Below are 20,044 nucleotides of genomic sequence, written 5' to 3' on the forward strand. Positions count from 1 at the left end.
TTCGCTTGCCAAAAATAAAATATAGACCGATATATTCCAAATTACCTCGTAAAATTTGTGATAGATTAGTGTACATTCAGTAATTAAATTTTATAAGGTACACAAGCTTGTATTACCAGTTTGATTAAATAGAAAAACTGGAAAAGCCACTGCTTTCATGCTCCCCTTTTGAGACATACACTTCAGTAGTCGCATCGACTAGCCTTCATTTATACTGATGAGCTTGGCTATAGATCATCGACAACAGTTTCCTCGGAACCTTGCTTGATGGCCGAGGAGGAAATTTAATAATGTTCAATCACCATTCACCATGATGCGGCTCCGCAAGCCTAAATGCAGGTTTGAGCCAACAAGTCCGATATCATGCACTCTTTTGAAGAGGTGGAGAATGCTATAACTTTGAGTGTTGTCTCCAAGGGCATCCACCTTCTAAAGCTTGTTCCAGTACATCGTCGATGCGCTTCACAAGCAAAATCTGTTGAAAGAAAATTCAGAACAAATGACGCCAGCAATGAGCTCTCTCCTTCCAGCTAAAAAGAGTTCTATGCAAACCAGCTATTCTGGAACATAAGCATGATTTAATCAATCAATTCAATGTTTGTAACTGCAAGAAAGAATGAGAAAAAACTGCATATTAAACAGCCTTGTAATGGTGGCCTAGGCAATATGATGATCAAGGTTCGACAGTGCATTAGCCATCTCCGGGGCAGATTCGTGCCCAATGACAGCATTTTCAAGTTAACCCTATCATTCATTTTTCATAGAAATGACCCTAGATCCAATATCTGCAATATGCACCTATAATTAGCTTTACTTCGTGGCACTAAAAGGATAGGAGCTTGAGTACCAAACAAGCCCATAGACATGATGATTTTGATGTACAAGGATATGCATGGTAGGGCATCAAATGAGCACAAATTACATCTAACATATGATTCCTACATAGCCAGTTATATCAAACAAATGATTTAAAGTTGTTGATTGCACAGGGCATACTTCTCAGCCACACAAACATCTGAGGCAGTTTATGAATTAGGTCATAAAAAATTGTGGCAATAGAGGGGAAACAAGGGAAATATTAGAAAATGGAATGTTATTAGAGGTATGTGATCCAAGTTCCAACAAGGGCTCCTGCAGATTGCAAAGCGTCCAGAGAATGTGATCCAGATTTCAGCACACCTCCTTGCACCAGCATGATGCAAATAAGTTTTGCAGGACCAGCCTATTATTGAGTCCATAACTAGGTCACAACAACTCCACCAACCAACCGCAAGTAATCAATTATGTCTCTACTAAAATAAGATGAAGATGAAGAAAGGACTTTTTCTAACAACCCCCAGAGTCACTTGCCAAAGAAAGAAGCAACCATACTTCAGCTCCTCTCAGGTTGCCCTCACCTCTGACCTTCAAAATATCCAACATCAAGATAGAAGAGAGGTGATCGAACTATAGCATCAGCATGGAACAGGAGAATTTCTGATAGCATAAAAAATAGTAAATGTTCACTACCAAAATTGGGCCAAATCAAAAGTGAATTTGTATCATTTAAAGTTTCCCTACGTCTCACATCCACTAAGCTCCCAAATGGCTGTCCCCATAAAAGCCAGTTCACCGCACTCTACAAGATAACCACTCCCTCCTAAAACCATTGAAATTTTCATACAATTATTCTTAGGGTTGAAGGGAGATATTCAATGTACTTATACATGCTGGCAGTATTCTAGATACATGACTATTTACTTCCACTCTTTGTAATAAAATCATCCCACATAAAAAAAATTATATAATTACTCGACTTTATTTTGATTAGCTTGTTCCTGATAATTTATCCAGACTAAATGGAAAATTTTATGAAACCTCGTTAATTTCAATGGAATAGTTTTTTTTTTTTTTGTTGTATGTGTTTGATGAACTATTCTAGAAGTATCGTAAACTTAATTGGAATTTACTTTTCCTCTGCTCTTTAATTTTCTAATTTCAACATTTCCCAAAATTCCTCTTTAAAAGTTTGGCAAAACTGCAAATTTTTGCCCTTGGCATATTAATTTTCAATCCCACGTTTGTGATCATGATTTCACATGTCATGTCAATACAAGTTCAAAAATGCAGAGATAGTGTGCCTCACAAATTCAGCAGAGATATATGTGGCACGTAATGTGCAAATCAAATTTCCCCTATTAGTGACAGAATTTTTCAAGGATTATTTTGGAGAACCACAATCTTGATGAAGACGCAACTATTTCCCAAAGGAGTTATGCTATAGACAGCAGCAAAAGCAACAATATGATGGAGTATGGTTAGCCTTACTATACAAGAGCAAATAGGTTGCAAATGTCGGAGAGAGTAGAAGAGGATGGGAGGACAAGTTGAAGATTTAAACACCTTATGAAGAGCTGCAGGCAAAAAGAATGAGCGGGGATCAAATTTGGGTGGATCAGTAGAGTTGGAGTACGATAATGGAGATGACTGTTTAGCTTCACTATTCCATCATTATGGCCCCCATTTATCCCTCACTATTTAATTGAACATAAATGATAATAACCAAAGCTAGCAAAAAGTAAAATCTGCGAACCAGTCTAGCCATTAAAAGACACAAAATCTATTGAAACAAAATCTAACATAATGCCACATTCTAAATATTAAAATGGTGGATTGTCCCTTCCAAGGTATTCTATTTGCATCAGGCTGGGCTTCTTTTGAGAGAGTTAACCCCCACCCCTACCACCACCAACTCTGCATCACTATTCCCCAACCCAAACCATGACCAGCCGAGAAGGATGCAGAAGCATGCAGAGCGAGCAGGATTAGGCAAACAAGGACAAAGAGGTTAGGGTGGTCGACGTCCAAGTGCCAGGTGGCGGCGGCGGTCCAGTGCAAGGGGAGCAAAGACTAAAAAGAGGGCCACGACTGATGTGCAATTGGGGTGGGCGGCAGTCCAATACCCTGGTTTGTGGGTGCATGTGAACAGGTATCGCTGAAATTTAAGAAAAGAAAAAAGCGTGCCTCTTTATCTTCTTCATTGTCAATATGCAATAAGAATTGTCCATAATTGAAATTGATAGGCAGAAAATGGTTGGTACCTAGGCTGAACACTCTTGAGCCTTGCCCACTTCAACTCTCAATCTCTGTATCACTGTATGTGTGACCAAAGAAGACTAATGACAGTAAAGAAGAAACTTAAAAAACTTTTAGCTGACTGTATGGCCATAGAAAGGAACCTATGATACTGTAGGAACTAGGAAGCAAATACAACTTGGATTATACAAGGTCCAGAAATAGTTAAGATATCATAATACTTTGTTTATGTTCTAGAGATTTAATGTTTAAAACAATTTGCAAGGGGAGGCACCACACGACTTTCTTATGAGAAAAATCCGAAGTAGATATAGTTTAAACTTTAAACTCTAAAGGAAATCCAATACATTACATGTCTCCTACGAATTGGAAATGAACATCACTTTTCCCCTCTAAGATTCTTGTGAAAACTATATTCTGAAAATGTCCTTAAAGACATTGCAAATCTGACCACATTATATGGACGTGCATATTCTTCGAATATAAATTAGCTAATCACATAGGGACGTGGATACAGGTATGTGCATGGGATTCAATGATGTGAATAAATATTCTATAAAATTGAGGGTGTCTACTTAATGATGTGAAAATACCACGGACTAATTTGTTAAGGGTGTCTACTTAATTATCAGAAAGTCAAGATTCGTATGTATATCAATGATAGGTAGGGGGTTATATGTGAAAATTCTTTTAACGACTCTGTTCAATCACTTGTTACTTTGCAATCCACCTGATAATACATCTATCTTCATGCATTAACATGTACTTTCATAATGAAAACTGTGTCCAACACCTTAATCAACAAAAGCCCAATGCAGGATATTCCATTACGACTTCTTTCCACCAACACGGCTTACGGTAGGTCCTACACTTCTCATTTCGCATAAGACTCAAGTATGATAAGCACATAGTTTAATAGTTCATGGGATTCCTCCATAATATGCCACCTTAATCAGAATTCACTGATAAAAACAGGAAACTAAGAGAATATAATCTAATATTCAAGCACTTATGATAATATACAATAACCAAGATGAGAAAAATTATCGCTATGGAAACCACCTCTAGTAGCCTCCAAACATTTTCAAATAATAAGCTTCTAACTTCTGCCATGAGAAAAAGAATCCTGTGCGATTGCACCTCCACCCATCTTTTTTCCAGCACATCTCCTTCTAAGTCACCGAAGTTCTATTATGAATTTCTACCTCTTCTCCTGACCCTTTTCTTAAATAAGTCTTTTGATGAGCTCATCAACAACCTTAATAAACATCATGCTGATACACCACTTCAAGATATTTCTGCCTCTTTGTGGATAATATGTGATATGAAGTAACATATTTAAATGAGAAAGTAACTTCCAGCCAAAGATAACTTTCAAGGTTCGATAACTACCTCCATGCCAGCAAGAATGGCTGATGGTACCTCAGCTAAGTCTTTCAAATTGCGTTCCGGCAAAATTACTCTCTTGATTCCATACCGATGTGCTGCCAAGACCTTAAGATTCAAATAAATTACAATTAGAAGACTCATTTCTATACAAAATGCCATCAAATCCAACAAATAGTACATCAGAAACAAATGTTTGGAGACTCTTTATACCAGTACAATTATATAAGTTAATAGAAAAATAAAAAAGTAGACAGATAAAAGGGCTAGCAGTTACCTTGTCTTTGATACCACCAACAGGTAACACAAGACCCCTCAGAGTCATCTCTCCAGTCATTGCAGTATCTGCTCTGACTTTTCTTTGACCGAATAATGATACTAGTGATGTTACCAAAGTAACTCCTGCTGATGGTCCATCCTTCGGAACCGCGCCAGCAGGAAAATGTATATGAATATCTCGATTTTCCAGCAAACTGATTTCCCCAGCAGCTGACAGCTTCAGATCTGCTGCTCTTGCTCTTACCTGAGGAAATCAAGAATGAGCTATAGAGCTTAAGATGAAATTTTCGCATATCAATTACCACTCTTACAGAATCAAAGAATTTATTTTCAAAAGAAATTGATGCACGACACAAGAAATTAATAGAAGTGAAGTCTTGATTTGAAAGGAAAAGGTTAAGTTAGTCCCCTTCCATCCTTTGCAAGTAAATGTCCAAAATGTCACACGTGTCAAAATATTATCCCAATATGCTGATCAACAGATATGTACAAGATTATTGGTAACAATGCAGCTGGATGATATCAAAATATTAATTTTTTTTTTCTCAGCATGCAAAAGCTTACATGTTTGATTGGCCTTATTACCAAACAAAAAAAAAGGAGAAGAGGGGGAAAGGGGAGCAAGGAAAACAAATCTACAACATATATCCCCCAGCTGTGGCGCTGGCTGAAAATAGAATTGGTATTTATTAACTGCCTAGGCAGAATGGATAAATACATTAATCAAAATTAGATTTCATTGACTTTCGAGTATTAAAATAAAACTTTTGAAAGGCTTGCCAGTGATATATGGTGTGGTCATGTAGTCTCTTTCTATTCACATGCTGCCCCGGTCATGTAGTCTCTTTCTATTCACATGCTGCCCCACTAGATAATTAAAGAATAACAATTTACTTAACCTAGCTTCTCTATTCTAAGATAAGACCAAAAGTTCTTGAAGGTTCACTAATCACATATGGCGCAACCAATTTGCTTTCATCCCTTTACACTATGCCCTCCTAGACAGTTTGAATAGAGATGTTTTAGCAGAACCTTCTCCCCTCAACAAATGATAGACAAGATCACAACTGTTATTTACTAGATTTTCAGTGATAACCCTTGCACCAAAAACAAGCTGCAGATACACATTTTTGGTAGGTCTGTACCAAATATATTACCCCTGTTATACATGTACTCAAATTCTTTGTCAGAGTTCCACCTGAAACAAGCCATTCCACCAGCACTTGATGTGGTCAACATGGAAAATTAAGTGAGGGATGATTATAATTATGATAAAATCTATTGAAACCAAGCTAGGACTCTCTTATGTCTCATTCTTCAACCTATACCCCACATGTATCATATCTGGCGATTAATTTCGGTGGAAGAAAGGGAGAGACCTTATATTAGAGGCATCAATCATACAGTACATGAGTAGAATGAACAAAAAAATGATTTTTAAATATGCATAATTTTGTGAGAGAAGTAGAATTTTGTAAGTTCAAGAAGACACTCAGCAAGGGAAACAAGAAAGGATGTTTACAAATCTGATCATTTCTTTTCATGTGTATAATCCAAATGAGAAAACCAAACATGTAATGTATTGCTAGATCATGTGCTGACATTCTAATATAACATAAGTCAGCAAAATAGGAATGCTTTTCTCAGGAAATTATTTTTATTTATTCATTTTATGATCACACATCTGCTTATTAGTTTTAGAGGGAGAAAAGGTACATTAATTAACCGTCAATCATGCAGTTAATAATGTAGATCTCAAGTTAAATAACTTTTAAAATTTTTATGTAGAACGCGCAAGAATCTGCTTGAAGACACTCAGCTAGAAACAAGAAAAAAAGTTTACAAAACTATCATCATTTTGTGTGTTTGGTTAAGTATTTCTACGATAAATTATGATCAGCACAATGAGGATGCTGTTTTCATGACCTCCTTTTTGTTCATACATGTTAAGAAGCAGCATCTTAATCTGTTTGTCATGTATTCGTGGGACCTTGGTCTTTTTGACGTTAAGCTAATCATAACAGACTGGATACATAACAGCCAAATTGCCACATTGAACAAGGCATCATCATACATCTTTGAGAGGTACTGCTAAAGGAATAAGATACAAAAAGTACCCATGTAAGAGCTATTTGTGCTGATTCTTTAATAACATCTCCTAGTTGTCCAGTGAGATGCAAATCTCCCTTCCCCGCCATTGCTGTGGCTTCAACAAATTGAACCTCTCCACCGAATGATGTCCAGACAAGTCCAACTGATACACCAGGAGTTGCTACACGTTCTGCAGCTTCTCTATCATCAAACCTAGGAGGCTGAAATTCCCAGATCAACAATGCACATAAATACTTAACAAAATTGAAAACTTCAGATAAGAAACATAAAATTCCAAAAAGTGGCCCCAAACTTTAAAAATATAACTACCCCAAGAACTTTTTCCAGCATAGCCTCATCTACAACCAGGACAGAGGTACTTGAGAAAGTATTTGATATCTCCTGGCCATTGACACCCAGAGGAATAACTTCCATCTCAACTTCAGCACCACCAGCAAGTCTTTCATCCAGTAGTGAACTTGTCATTGGGTGGACATCTTTGCTAAGTTGAACCATGCAGTCTTGCTCAGCAACCTTGACAGCTGCTGCACGAGCTAGGGCAGCTAATTTTCTTTCAAGATTCCGCACACCAGCTTCCCTAGTATATCTCTGAATTATAATTTTCACAATCACCTACTCAAAGAGATTGTTAGGACAAATGAATCATGATACTGACACAGATGAAATAGAGGATAGTAAAATTGCCACAACAGAAATTGAAATTATTTACCTATACACATACAAAGAATGACATAATTGCAGAACTATCAAGCGCAGTAACTATCTTAGGAAAATCAAAACAATGAGGAATAAGAAAAAATGCTTAAACATTCCAACATTGGTTATGCTAATGATTCATAAAACAGATGACATCTCTGTATTAAGGAATTAGTGGACAAGAAATGATTCATAAAACCTGTCACTAGTAACAGGATATAGGATATTTGTTGATGGTTAATGGTGATCTAAGATATGCCTGTTTTCAGCCATCATGGATGTTCAGAAGCAATTGATTCACAAATCTAATTGTGAGCCCAGCATATAAGATCTAACTAGCAGACAACATAAAGAAACAAGCAGTCTATTCTACAGAAGAAAGTGTCTTACAAATTTGAAGCATACAGCCCCTTGAACCCCAAAAAAATATGACTTTCCTTTTAAATAATTTAAATTTCCTAGCCACAAGATGAATTTTTCTTACTATGCCCTAGTGTCTCATTTACAAAGTTAAGAAACAAGCTGTATATTGTAAAACCCATTTCATTATAGAAGAAAGACTACAGCCAGCTAAAACTATCCACTAAACTTCCCAACCTTTTTTCTTCAGCTGTCTTCCACATTCCAAAACATATAGAAAAATTTCTTTGCAACTTTCTTTGAAAAGTCTTTGCAGACTGGGTAAGCTTGAAGGGGTTCACAAACAGAAGGCAGAAGTAGGTCTCGGAGCACACATAGGCTGGAAGATTATTACAATCCCCATGCAATGAACTTGTATGACATTTGGAAAGGGGAAAAAACACAAGCTTTTTTTATCTTCTGTCCTTTATGAAAAACTCTTCTCAATTAACTAAGTATTACTAATTTAAGTTCTATGAGAAATATGAAAATGACATTAGACAGGAGTTTTGCTTATAAACCTTGTCAACAGCATGGTATAAGAAAATTTATTATATTAGAAAAGAACTAGCAAAAGAAATTTGAAAAACATTCATAATGTAATATCTTAACGACAAAAGGATTTCCGCATATGCAGGCTGTCTAATAAGAAAGTTTATTTAGTAACAGGATCATACCTCAGGGATCTGAAGGGATTCAGAGCTCAATCCATGCTGATCTAGAACTCGCGGTATAAGATGCTTCATTGCTATTTTTACCTTTTCTTCAGGTGTATAACCAGGAAGTTCAATGACTTCCATTCTATCTAATAGTGCCGGAGGAACAGGCTGAACCCTATTTGCAGTTGCAACAAAAATTACCTTTGACAGGTCAAATGGAACATTCAAATAGCTGGTGATCACAATTTAAGGAAAACTTGCATAATAAGATGAGGTTCTTATCATTTTTCTTGACTTGATAAAAAAAAATTCAATTTCTTCAAACAATACTGTTACCTCGCATAAACACCAATCCTATATAACAACTATTAGCAATTTCCTAAAACATAATGTGACATTTGATGGAAAATCCATCTACAAGATGAAAACAAATGGTGGATATAATATCTTCCAACAACCACTGAGCTCAAACTATACAGAGTTGCAGTATCCATACATGAAACTTGCAAAAAACTATTCAGTTTAGGACACGAGCCTAAACACAAAACAGCAGAACAAAAAATTGTTCAAGCATATGTCCATGTTTAATGCACCCTATATGTCTTGCTTGGTACTCAAGAGGGCAATTTTGTGCATTTGGTGTTCTGAATAGTTTGGTGCAAAACAAGTCCTGACCACAATTTCTGTGCACGATAAGAACTATACAATCCTGAATAACAAATAAATGTGTTTAGATAGAATCATTAACTATGAGAATTAACAAGCATGTTTTAGTCATATAAGCATAAAGATCATCATATGAAGAATTTCCCATATCAGAAAGGATACTGATCATTGAACGTTTTGTTCTGTTCTGGGTCAAGAACTTCCAATAATGCTGATGCTGGATCTCCACGAACATCAGAACCTGTCTTGTCAATTTCATCAAGCAGTATAACTGGATTGTTAACAGCCACCCTCTGCAATTAGAGACAAGAAAAATGTACATGTCAATAGAAGCAGTCAGCAAATGGTTTCAAAACAAAGGAGGTGTAGCTAATAAAGAATACAAAAGAATACCATGACTATTATGTCTATGCACAAGAAATTTCCCGGCAAAATAAAATTAAACCATGACTGCTCAACCTTGGGAAATGAAGGAGTTTGCTTTAGATGGAACCTTGAATGCCAATCAATCATGTGTCAAGTATGAGATGTCAGTCTCTGGATCTCTGTGGCAGGACCGAGTATTTTAGCACCCTTTAAATTTTTAAGATAGAATTAGTTTTAGGAGTCTTTATGTTCAACATTTCCCTTACAGTTAACATATGTTTTAAAGGGTTAAGAACATGGTCTGCCGTACCGGTCCATACCGGCCGGTACGGGCCGGTACGTACCGGTCCGGCCTGGGACCGGTACCGGATCAGCGTGAAATCCGGTACCGGTAGTTTATTGTTGAAAAACATGTACGGAACCGGTACGGACCGGTACGGACCGGTACGCCATCGGTTTCGTACCGATCCGGGCCGCCACCGGTACGCCGACCGGTACCGGTACGGCGGACCTTGGTTAAGAATATGTCTATAACACAGAAAGAATTTTTTAGATTTGATTATCCTTAAAATAATTTGAAGTTACATTTTGTCTATTCATGTTTTTGTACATCTATATACATTTATTCTACAGTATAACCCAAATACCAGAAGAGTGCATTCACAATGCTCCACACTCCACATCTCCATTTCTCCCAGGTCACGTGCATATGCCAAAGTTTCTGATTTATTAAAGTAATAGAGGTAGATTAAATGTCAATATGTTTCTGTATATAGTAATAGTCAAGCTATAAAATGTACAAAACATCTACCATCAATAACGCCAAAACACCTGCATCGATAATCCATAGGAAAAGCATATCTCATAGACATTTTTGGTCCACCGAAATATAGATCCATAAGGACCTTGAACTAACATTAAGTCTCATAACAATATTCCTGGAAACTCTTTCTGTTATATATCTCTGTGTTGAACATGTGGCTCAGAGGCAGGAAAAGTATATGAGCAATCAGATTCTTTGACCCTTGTAAGATTCTATGATCCAATTTGTAAGAATAGGGTTCATTCAGAAAAATGCTTGAAGTGTTCATAGCTACATAATGCCCATAGGTGTGCAACACCAAAACCAGTACTAGTTGGGCTTTTGTTGTTGTTGTCGTCGTCGTCGTCATCCTCATTCTTATCTCCTTTATCCCCATCATCAAAATCACTATCAACATTATAATTATGATTACAATATCATCAATGCGCACATATGAGAATGCAAGTTCAAACAAAATAAATTAGGTTTTAATTATAATCTTAAAAAATGGTGCTATACCCTGCAAGGAAGGCAAGCGGCATCGTATGGCGTTTTGACCATATTAATTGGCTGGAAAATTTAATCATGAATGTAATCATATATTGAAATAGCCAAGTAATAGGACAGTACTATAAAACCTCACATTCACAAATTTTAGATTGCACCATTATTCAATTATGCAACACAATATTGTAAGATTACATCTGTATTACAAATTCTGAGGAATTTTTAACAATTAACAGAATCCAGTTTAAAATAAAAAACATATCTGGAACAACTGAATTGAAATACAGATGTCATTTCTCCTTAGCAAGTAATTGCATTTAGAATGTTTTTTTAAAAAAAAGACCATAACTAGGTGGAAGTTGATGTGATTAGTTAGCAAGATGACTTTTGATAAACTAATTATTTAGCAGTGCTCCAGGGCGAACCTTTAATCCGTCAATAAGACGTCCTGGCATGCTTCCCACATATGTCCTTCGATGACCTCTGATATCAGCCTCATCCTTGACACCACCAAGAGATATCCGAACAAACTTTCTGTTTAAAGCAGCTGCAATTGATGATGCCAATGATGTCTTTCCAACACCTGGAGGGCCAACAAAACAAAGCACTGGGCCTCGGGCGTCAGGTTTAAGCTGCAGTACATTTGATTAAAATCAGTCACAATAACAGATGCAATAACTACTTAAAACATGCAAAAATGATGCCATAGAAAAGGTTACAGAATCAACCTTCCAAACAGCTAAATATTCAATAATCCGCTGCTTAACTTTGACCAGACCATAATGATCACAGTCAAGACGCTCCTTGGCAGTTCTGAGATCAATTTCACGTTCTTCACTGCCCTTCTGCCAAGGAAGATCGGCAAGAAGTTCGAGGTATACACGTGAACTACTATATCCAGGTTGCTGAGGTTGCATTTTTCTGAGTCGCCTACAAGCAGAAACTTAAGGTTAGAACCTTACAAGATCAGTAATACAATTAGTGTATCCTTTTGTTATTATGATAGAATACATTATGCATTGAGCATCCAGTTCAGGAAATCCAAGATTCAAGGTGTAGCAATAGCCACTACAAAATTTTCTAGAGTAAGAAGAGGTTCAAGCGCAATGCAAATCTGGAGAATTTTTTTATGTACAAACCACAAGCAATATAACTGATGCACCCATTACTCCATGTTATAAAAATTTGAATCTTATCTTAAAATCATAACAAGTTTGGCTTAGGTGAAACATAGGAGCAGATTACTAAGCATAGCAATTATGACAACTTTTTTAGAAGCTATAAAACAAATCAACTTTACTGATAATGGTTTTAAGACTCCAGAAATCAAATCCAAACCCTGACCAGATAAGAACCAACCAGCTCATCAATTTGACCCAGTGTTTAAATCTCGGAGTTTAGAACCAAGAAAGTCCCAACAATTGTATGATACACTATACAATTTTCATGTAAGTTGGAAAGAATCTCAGAATTTAGGTTGTTTCTTCTACTGTGCTTTTTATCTGTCTTCATAGTAACAAAAAGATTAAGGTGTTCCTTGCGCAACATTCTAACATGTCAGGCTATCAGTTTATAGACGTAAAATAGATGGAATGGGGTTATATAAGATGGGGAAGGATAACAACATTATGCATAATGGAGCTCACAAAAGCCCTAATATTTGGGATACCTTATATTACAAAGTTACAATATCCTATACCCTCATCAACTAATTCCTGCATCACATGAAAAACTCCAGCAAAGCTAGCCCCAGATAGCATAGTATGACATCCAAAACATCCATGAGAGAAGGAAGGGGGAGAGGTTTACAAAGAATTCTATTCATCAAATGAGTCTTTAATGTTGGTTAAGGAAATTGCACAAGAGAGTTTTCCAGTACTCCCAATGTGTTGTTTTCCCCCCAAGTTGAACAGGAACTCAGATGTGACAACATATGATTGTTTAAACATGATATGAAAAGCATTTTACGAGCAATCTACATAGCTTACCGCAATTCTCTTTGAGCATGCTTCCAGATATTAGGAGGCATCCCTGCACTCTGCATTTTCCTTTCCAAGGAAGCTATATCATCCTCATCATCATCATTATCCCCAAGTTCCTCTTTTATTGCCCTCATCTGGAGGAGTTTCAAGATTGAGCAAATAAATCAAGGGAACAAGAAATCTGAACAATAACCGCTAAAGGGAATAAAAAGTAGTGCACAAAATTTCCAATATGTTGTAAGCCTAAAAGATATGAATAGAAGGAATTCTAAAGTTTAACAATTATATCTAGTACGAGTCAAGAGTGCACTTCTGAAAAATAGTTTCTTGCAAACATATCCCGAAAATGGTCAGAAAGGGTGACATTTAGAACTTTTTTTTATATTTTTTATGACTAAATGAAATTAATTAGAGTTATCTGCTAGCATAATGAACCACCCTCTGCCACCTTCACCAATTCTGAATATCAGCTGTTCGATTCTTTGCTCTCCATTTGGTATGCTTATGACAAATGTGTTCAACTAGTCTATAATCATAGTGAGGTACCCTCTCTCTTGATCTCGACCCTTGACCCTAAGTTGGTTGCTTCTTTGTTCTCATTTTGAATGTTCATTTAAAACAGTTCATGCAAGCAGTATCTATCATCCTATCCAACAAAAATGTTGAGGTGAAGTGATGGTGGTGGTTTCTGTTTCTACAGATTTAATCAAGTATGACAAGGAATTAAAATGGAAAATCATGTAACTCTCGGTTTTGCATTATCTCACATAAAGACTTACCCCTTAGTAACATCACACTTCCAAAGCTTTTACACATTTAGTTCACTCTAGCTAGATGCCTCCCTTTGCTTGTGAACACTCTTTATCATTCAGCTCTTGTTTTGGTTTCAGCAGCCCACCCACCATTTGTCCAAATATTCTCATAAGATCCTACCTTTCCAAACACTATATTTTTCCAATGCACTATCTGCAATACTACCCTTCCAACACACTGATTTTCACGCTATATTTTCCCAATCCATATTGTGGGTCATAAGATCCTGCCCACCATTCTTATATGTTTCTTGGAGGGAAACAGGAAAAGAAAATCTTATACAATTTTTTTCGTATATTGAATCATCTTAGGAGCCAATATCTGCCAAAATTCTTTACCATAGTGTATCATTTACAATAATATTTGCCTTGACCATCTTAACCAATATGGTATTCTTTATTCTCCCCCTAAAAAAACAAGAAAAAAAACAAACAAATCGTCTCATTTGCATGAATGAGCTTCACCGAAGATATGATAATTAATAAGTTGGAAAGAGAAATAAACAGAAGCGACTGTTTTTGCACAGACATACTAATTTAATCTATGATAAAACGCTAAGCAGAATTCCTTCGGGCAGTCCAGTAAACATGTAGAAGGTGTTAAAAGTCCAATCCACTATGGTAAATGTCAACAAATTTCCCGTCAAATAAGAAGTGTTGTTTCATGCTCCATTAATGGCAAAGCCCTAAATCTGAAAAAAATGCACTATGAAACCATCAGTAGCTATTTTAGGAAACAAACCTGTTGACGCAGGAGAAACTCTTTCTGTGATTTTGACAATTGTCCCTCAACCTTCTGAGTTATTTTTTCTGCTACACGAATCGACTGTTCCGCAAATAAACATATGTTAAATGCATAATGTGCATATTTGAGAAACAAGGAACAATAGATTTAAAAAAAAAGTCCCATATTGTATAATCTAGAATATACCAGTCCACTGATTAAAACTCAAAGGTATTGTATCAGTAATAAGAATACAGTATGATAAGAAATCATATACAGGAAAGCAAGTTTATCCATCTTCACCTGCAAGTGCCTATCCACTAATTCAGTTGCCTTTGAGAGCCTCACTTTTAAGTCAACCGAATCCAACATGGATAACTGCTCCTCAAAGCTTATTTCAAAACTAGCAACAAATATGTCTGCCAGCCTATGCACAGGAACTGACTCAAGAAGAACTTTTGTCCGACCAACAGTTTTTTGCTTCTGTAACCAGTAATTAGACAGCACATGTCACAATGTAAACGATAATGGACAACATAACTGAAAAGTGTCATAAACGTATTTTCACAAGGCAGACTGCAACCTTTGAATACTTGAGAAGGTAGAAACATCTAAAGACTCAAATATATTGTTGTTATATTTTCAATAACTCAAATAGGAACAATATCAAAACTGGGAGCATTGTATATATTACTGGTACGTATAACTGAAAACAATGTGAAATAAGATGCAGAACAAACTGTTAATTTACCAATGGACACGAAAGCTTAAGCTATTAAGAATGGGGTCAACAATGTATATCAGGTCTCAACGCCACCCCCCGCCTCCTCCAGCCCCAATATGTGCAAGCTCAGACCATGCACGTGAAGGCATAAATGAGTCAAGAGTGTCTAAACAGGGAACCAGTCAAGAGAAGAAAAGATTCAAGAAAAATAAAAAGATAAAATTGGCTGGCTTTGATACCATATTAACTTACCATTAGACCCCAAAAGCTCCATATCATGTCAAACAATGTATATCGGGACTTAACAAACACTAGGCACAACTACAACTCTAGTTTTCCAAAATTATTAACTACATTATTTTAGCAACTAAACAATGTGTTCAAATTAAGTCCTTGTTAATCATCTACATAAGTTAATTATTAACCTCAATTTGCCCCACTCTGACAATGTTTTAACATTTAGCATACAAAGCTGTTAAAGAAAACTGAATGATATTGAGAAAGAATATATTTAAAATTCAAACTTCTACCTGCTCAAGAATAGAAATTAGCTCCATAGCACTAGCTTTAAATTGGCGAGATAACAAAATAAGATCTGGGTCCTGTTCTGCTTGCTCCAACTCTAATCAAAGCAGAAAAGACGAAGTGCATCATTCAGAACTTGGTTTGTGAAAGAGATTAAGAGCAGATAGCAAAGAAATACCAACATCATACAACGTCATTCAAGAGTTTTTCAAAGTTTGCATCAAGTTTTCATTTCTCCAGATTATATGGACTAGCTCAATTGATACACCAATGAGTTAAAAACATCAACTAGGAACTATGTTCATATAAGAAGGATAACAGGACACTTCACTAAGTTAAAAAGTACACAAGTTCTGAGATAGATCCCAAAATCAGTATGGCTTAATTGAGATATTTGGACTACACAAAGCTAGAGACGGCCCGAAGTTTTACTAGTAATTATCTATAAATGTACCCACCATGGAGGTTTGGAATCAAACTCTATTTTAGATATAACAGAATTAATTACTATTGCCAAGCAAGTGCCCCCAAACCATTGCAAAGATCAAAACCATCCTTCTACATCCACCAGCAAAATTCCATTCCCAGATTTTCCTCTAATTGTATTATGCAGCGAGTGATTGAATTATGGTGAGGATTAATCAAATCACAAAAAAAGAAAAGCTCTAGCTGTGTTGCAGCAAGCACCCCTCCCCCCACCCCCAACAGACACGCAAGAAGAAGAAAAGTTGTTCTGGAGACAACTTGGCCGAAATACGTAAGTCTGTGGGCAATCGCGCTTCCAACCATAAATCCTTCGATATCAAATATTTTCTTACAGATCTAACATATTATTGTCTAGATCTTATTTTATTTATGATGATCATCTAGATTTAGTGCTACCATAACGTGAATATATGTTTGTGTTTAACCCCTCATGCATGAGGAACAGGTGATATTACCCATTAATCTGGCACAGAAAACAATAGTGTGATGTTCATTGCTTGATCTGAATTTTCTTTCTTGCGAACCTTCTCAATAGAAGGTTAAAAATTCAAAAATAGTAAAGGGAATTAGGCAATCCCACATCATCCTTTGCAATCTCTTAGCATGAAAAATTCTTTGCACATCTTCTTTTAGGTGTCCATTAAATGGAATAGCTCTGCAGTATGTACAAAATTATAGAAAATAAAACTTAAATACACTCTGGTGGAGTTATAACATTAATTTCCATCTGTCTACTAGCAAGTCCTTCAATACAGAACTAGGTTTCCATATGACAACCAATAGAAGTAATCTTCGTAGCTATTAATCCATATACTATTATAACAACCAAAATAAGTATGTATTTGTCCATATTTACAACTTTATTTTCTTTCTCTTACTGCTACTGATGATCCATTATTCCAAGAGTGCTTCATATATTTAAGCTGGAATCACTCGAATATATAAGTCTAAAAAGCAAAGTTCTTATTTAGTTGTATTCATGTTTGGCAAGAGTTGACTGCTTATTCGATGCCACTCAAAAAAATTTAAATTATTTAACAAACGGCTTTAAAAAAATCTGGAAAATGCTGTAACCTTCAGTTTATGAATTTAGAGAACCTGGATGAAATATAATTAGAGAAAAGAAAAACAGTATATCAAAAAGTACCAAAAAAAGTCTTACCAGCTTTTGTCATGTCAAGACGTGAGACACGTGCCATACGATAAGTTCCTCTTGCACTGAGTTCTTGAACACTGAACCTACACAAGCCTTCAAGAACAACTATGTATGTAACCCTTCCGCTTGGTTTTTCCACTCCTCTAGAAAGATGTAAAGCTCTTGCAGCAACTCCCCTGGAAATGAAAAGCAAGTTAATTGAATGTGATAAGTACACCATGTGTTTGAGTAAAGGTGCTTGACTGAGAAGAGAAAAGGTCAAAGAGAACATTTACATATTATTATTGCAGTGCCCAATTAGGTTTCTTTCTGTACTTTCTTATGAAAATAAACATCCATGAAACCACCTGCACAGTGTAGATCAGACAAAAGCCTCCTCTATAGGAAAATGCGATGTCCAGCACTGGGCTGACAAGCTAAAGATAAAACTAATTTCTCTTTTCTTGAGTGATGCTGGTTTTCATGCTTTTGTTTCTCTAACTTTGCATGGTTTAATGTTTCACATAACCAAAGGAAACCCCTAACCGCACATCTAAGATACAGACAATTAATCATGTGGACCCATGGAGGCTTAGAAGGTAACATTTTCATGAATGACTTCTTCCGGTAGCTTATTAGCCCACTCTATTCTCCAAAAAAAAAAATGAATGTCATTCCTTCTCAACTCCACCAGATTACCTCTCGTGATACTTTTTTGTCAATTACCAGTACAAGAAAATCAATCTATTGGTCATACCTGCTGGCATGCAGATGAATATGTTTACAGTACCACTGGTCATAAACTTGGTTCACCCACCCTAATCCCTCAATAACATGGCTCATCAATATACTTCCAAAAACTTAATTTATCCCATCCATCACCTTTATGCTTGCAAATTACTTTTCTTATGCTTTCCCAATCTTTTGATATTCCTTGTCTTGATGAACAGAAAGAGCCAAAAGTTTGAATCAGTGGCATGCAGCCTTCCAGAATGATAAAGGCATATGGCTCAATTGATCTTTATTTGCCTCATATGAAAATCACCTAAAGTAAAAGGCACCGTTAGCAAACCCTAAAAAAGCCATCATTAGCAGACCCTACCTGTTGTGCCAGTGAATCAACTTTTGCTGGTTCTTTCCGTCCTGCTTCTGAGAATCCAATACATCAGCCGGACCCTTCAGACTCCGCTCTCCAGAATCATTACCCACACCTTAATCAACATAAAAATTTCTACGCATTATTTTTTTTCTCGACCAACATTATCCGGAATAGGGAAAGAAAAACAAGTCAAATCACCTGGAGATAACATAGAACCAACAGCTGCTGCCTCAGTGTCCCTGACAGGAAGCACACCGATCAAACCCTTCTCCTCCTTTTGCCACAGTTCTTGCTCCACCAGCATCACACTGCAGTCAATACAATTTCAGCGCCACAATGTTCCAGAAACAATAAAACACACTCAAAATTTTCAGAGCTTTCAATCAGATCCATAGACGAATTTACAAAACAAGAATGGCAGTCATAGCACCTCAAAGCATCAATTACTCGTATCAAAACAGATCCCGGATATCAAAAACCCTAACTCTGTAGTTTTCTCGGCAAGAATCACAAGCTGTAAAATCTCATTTCAAAAAGCGATCTTTTCAAAGAAATTGACAAAAAAACCTTGGAACTGCAAGAAGATCAGGTTTGAGAGAAAACAAAGGAAACTAAAAGAACGATTCGGTCAAAATCATAGAGTTGACTGATTGATCACCTGCTCGGAGAAGTGCACCGGATTCGGATGATGGCACCGGGCAAAAGGACCTTGTTCCTGAAGGGGAGAATCCCCAGGCGACTCGGGAGATCCACCGGTTCCGCCATCCCCTCGACTCAGAAGGACGAGACGAAGGCACCAATGGGAGGTTAAGAGGAGAAGTGGAGAGAGAGAGAGAGAGAGAGAGAGAGAGAGAAGGGTCAACGCTCGAGGGGTGCGGGACGGAGTCGAGTCGATCCTGTTCCGGTTTTTTTTTTTTCTTTTTTTCTTTTTTTTTTTTTTTTCCTTTTTGCTTAGGCAAAAGGAAAATGGGGGATAAGAAGAACCTCATCTCCATAGCAATCTCCACCGAATCCCTTTTCCACTGGAGTGTTCGATACGGGTAGAACATTTTTTACTCATATCCTCTCCACCCATGGAAGAGCCCTACCAGCATGGCAGCTCCATCACGTATGCCATCCATTAGAGTGGTCAACCTAAGCTTGATAGTTGGATCCATCATTAAGGATTAGGTTGACGATTGAGGAGTGCTTGTGAAAGGACCAGCGATCCATTGGCGGCATCTCGTAGTCGAGATGCTACTTCTACTACTCCAGCCCCTCCGACCGCCATATCATCAACAATGTCAAGGTCACAGGCCCCTTGTTACCTTGTATGCCACTATTGACAATGATAGTGCACCTCCAAGAGGTGAGGGAGATAAGGCACCTATCAATCTCAAGGACATCAAAGGACATCAAGATGAAGGCAACAATGAAGGGCTTCGCACTCTTGAGGTAACCCCAGCTATCTATCATCATCGTTCAGGAGGGCATTTAGGAGCCCCTATGTGAGATGGGTGGAGGTTTTGTCGATGGCAAAAGAGCAAGCAAATTGATGGGAGGTACATCATATGCCGCTTCTTTATATGCTAAGCTAATGAGTTTCGAATGGTCCACGTGGGACCGTTTGG

The 20,044-nt window shown here is 36.9% G+C and overlaps 1 protein-coding gene across 2 annotated transcripts; it reads right to left on the minus strand.

The window, feature by feature from the left end:
- Positions 1-32: 32 nt before the first annotated feature.
- On the minus strand, positions 33-19,565 carry LOC103714045 (lon protease homolog 2, peroxisomal-like). Of its 2 annotated transcripts, none has more exons than XM_008801177.6 (17): positions 19,093-19,565; positions 18,633-18,742; positions 18,438-18,546; positions 17,363-17,532; positions 15,720-15,811; positions 14,769-14,948; positions 14,484-14,567; positions 12,936-13,063; positions 11,676-11,877; positions 11,373-11,579; positions 9,435-9,565; positions 8,625-8,838; positions 7,162-7,464; positions 6,858-7,052; positions 4,739-4,984; positions 4,468-4,569; positions 33-475 (listed from the first exon to the last, which is right to left on the minus strand). In XM_008801177.6, exons 1-17 carry the CDS (start codon positions 19,197-19,199, stop codon positions 392-394), a joined length of 2,664 nt encoding a protein of 887 aa, XP_008799399.3. In that variant the 5' UTR covers positions 19,200-19,565; the 3' UTR covers positions 33-391. The 2 variants fall into 2 exon arrangements, with proteins under 2 accessions (XP_008799399.3, XP_088561873.2); XM_088705747.2 differs by lacking the exon at positions 33-475 and adding an exon at positions 3,081-3,133.
- Positions 19,566-20,044: the final 479 nt, after the last annotated feature.

The sequence above is a fragment of the Phoenix dactylifera genome, chromosome 10, assembly GCF_051530095.1.
Source record: "Phoenix dactylifera cultivar Ajwa chromosome 10, Ajwa_hap1_PhDact_Kaust_v1.1, whole genome shotgun sequence".
NCBI lineage: Eukaryota > Viridiplantae > Streptophyta > Magnoliopsida > Arecales > Arecaceae > Phoenix > Phoenix dactylifera.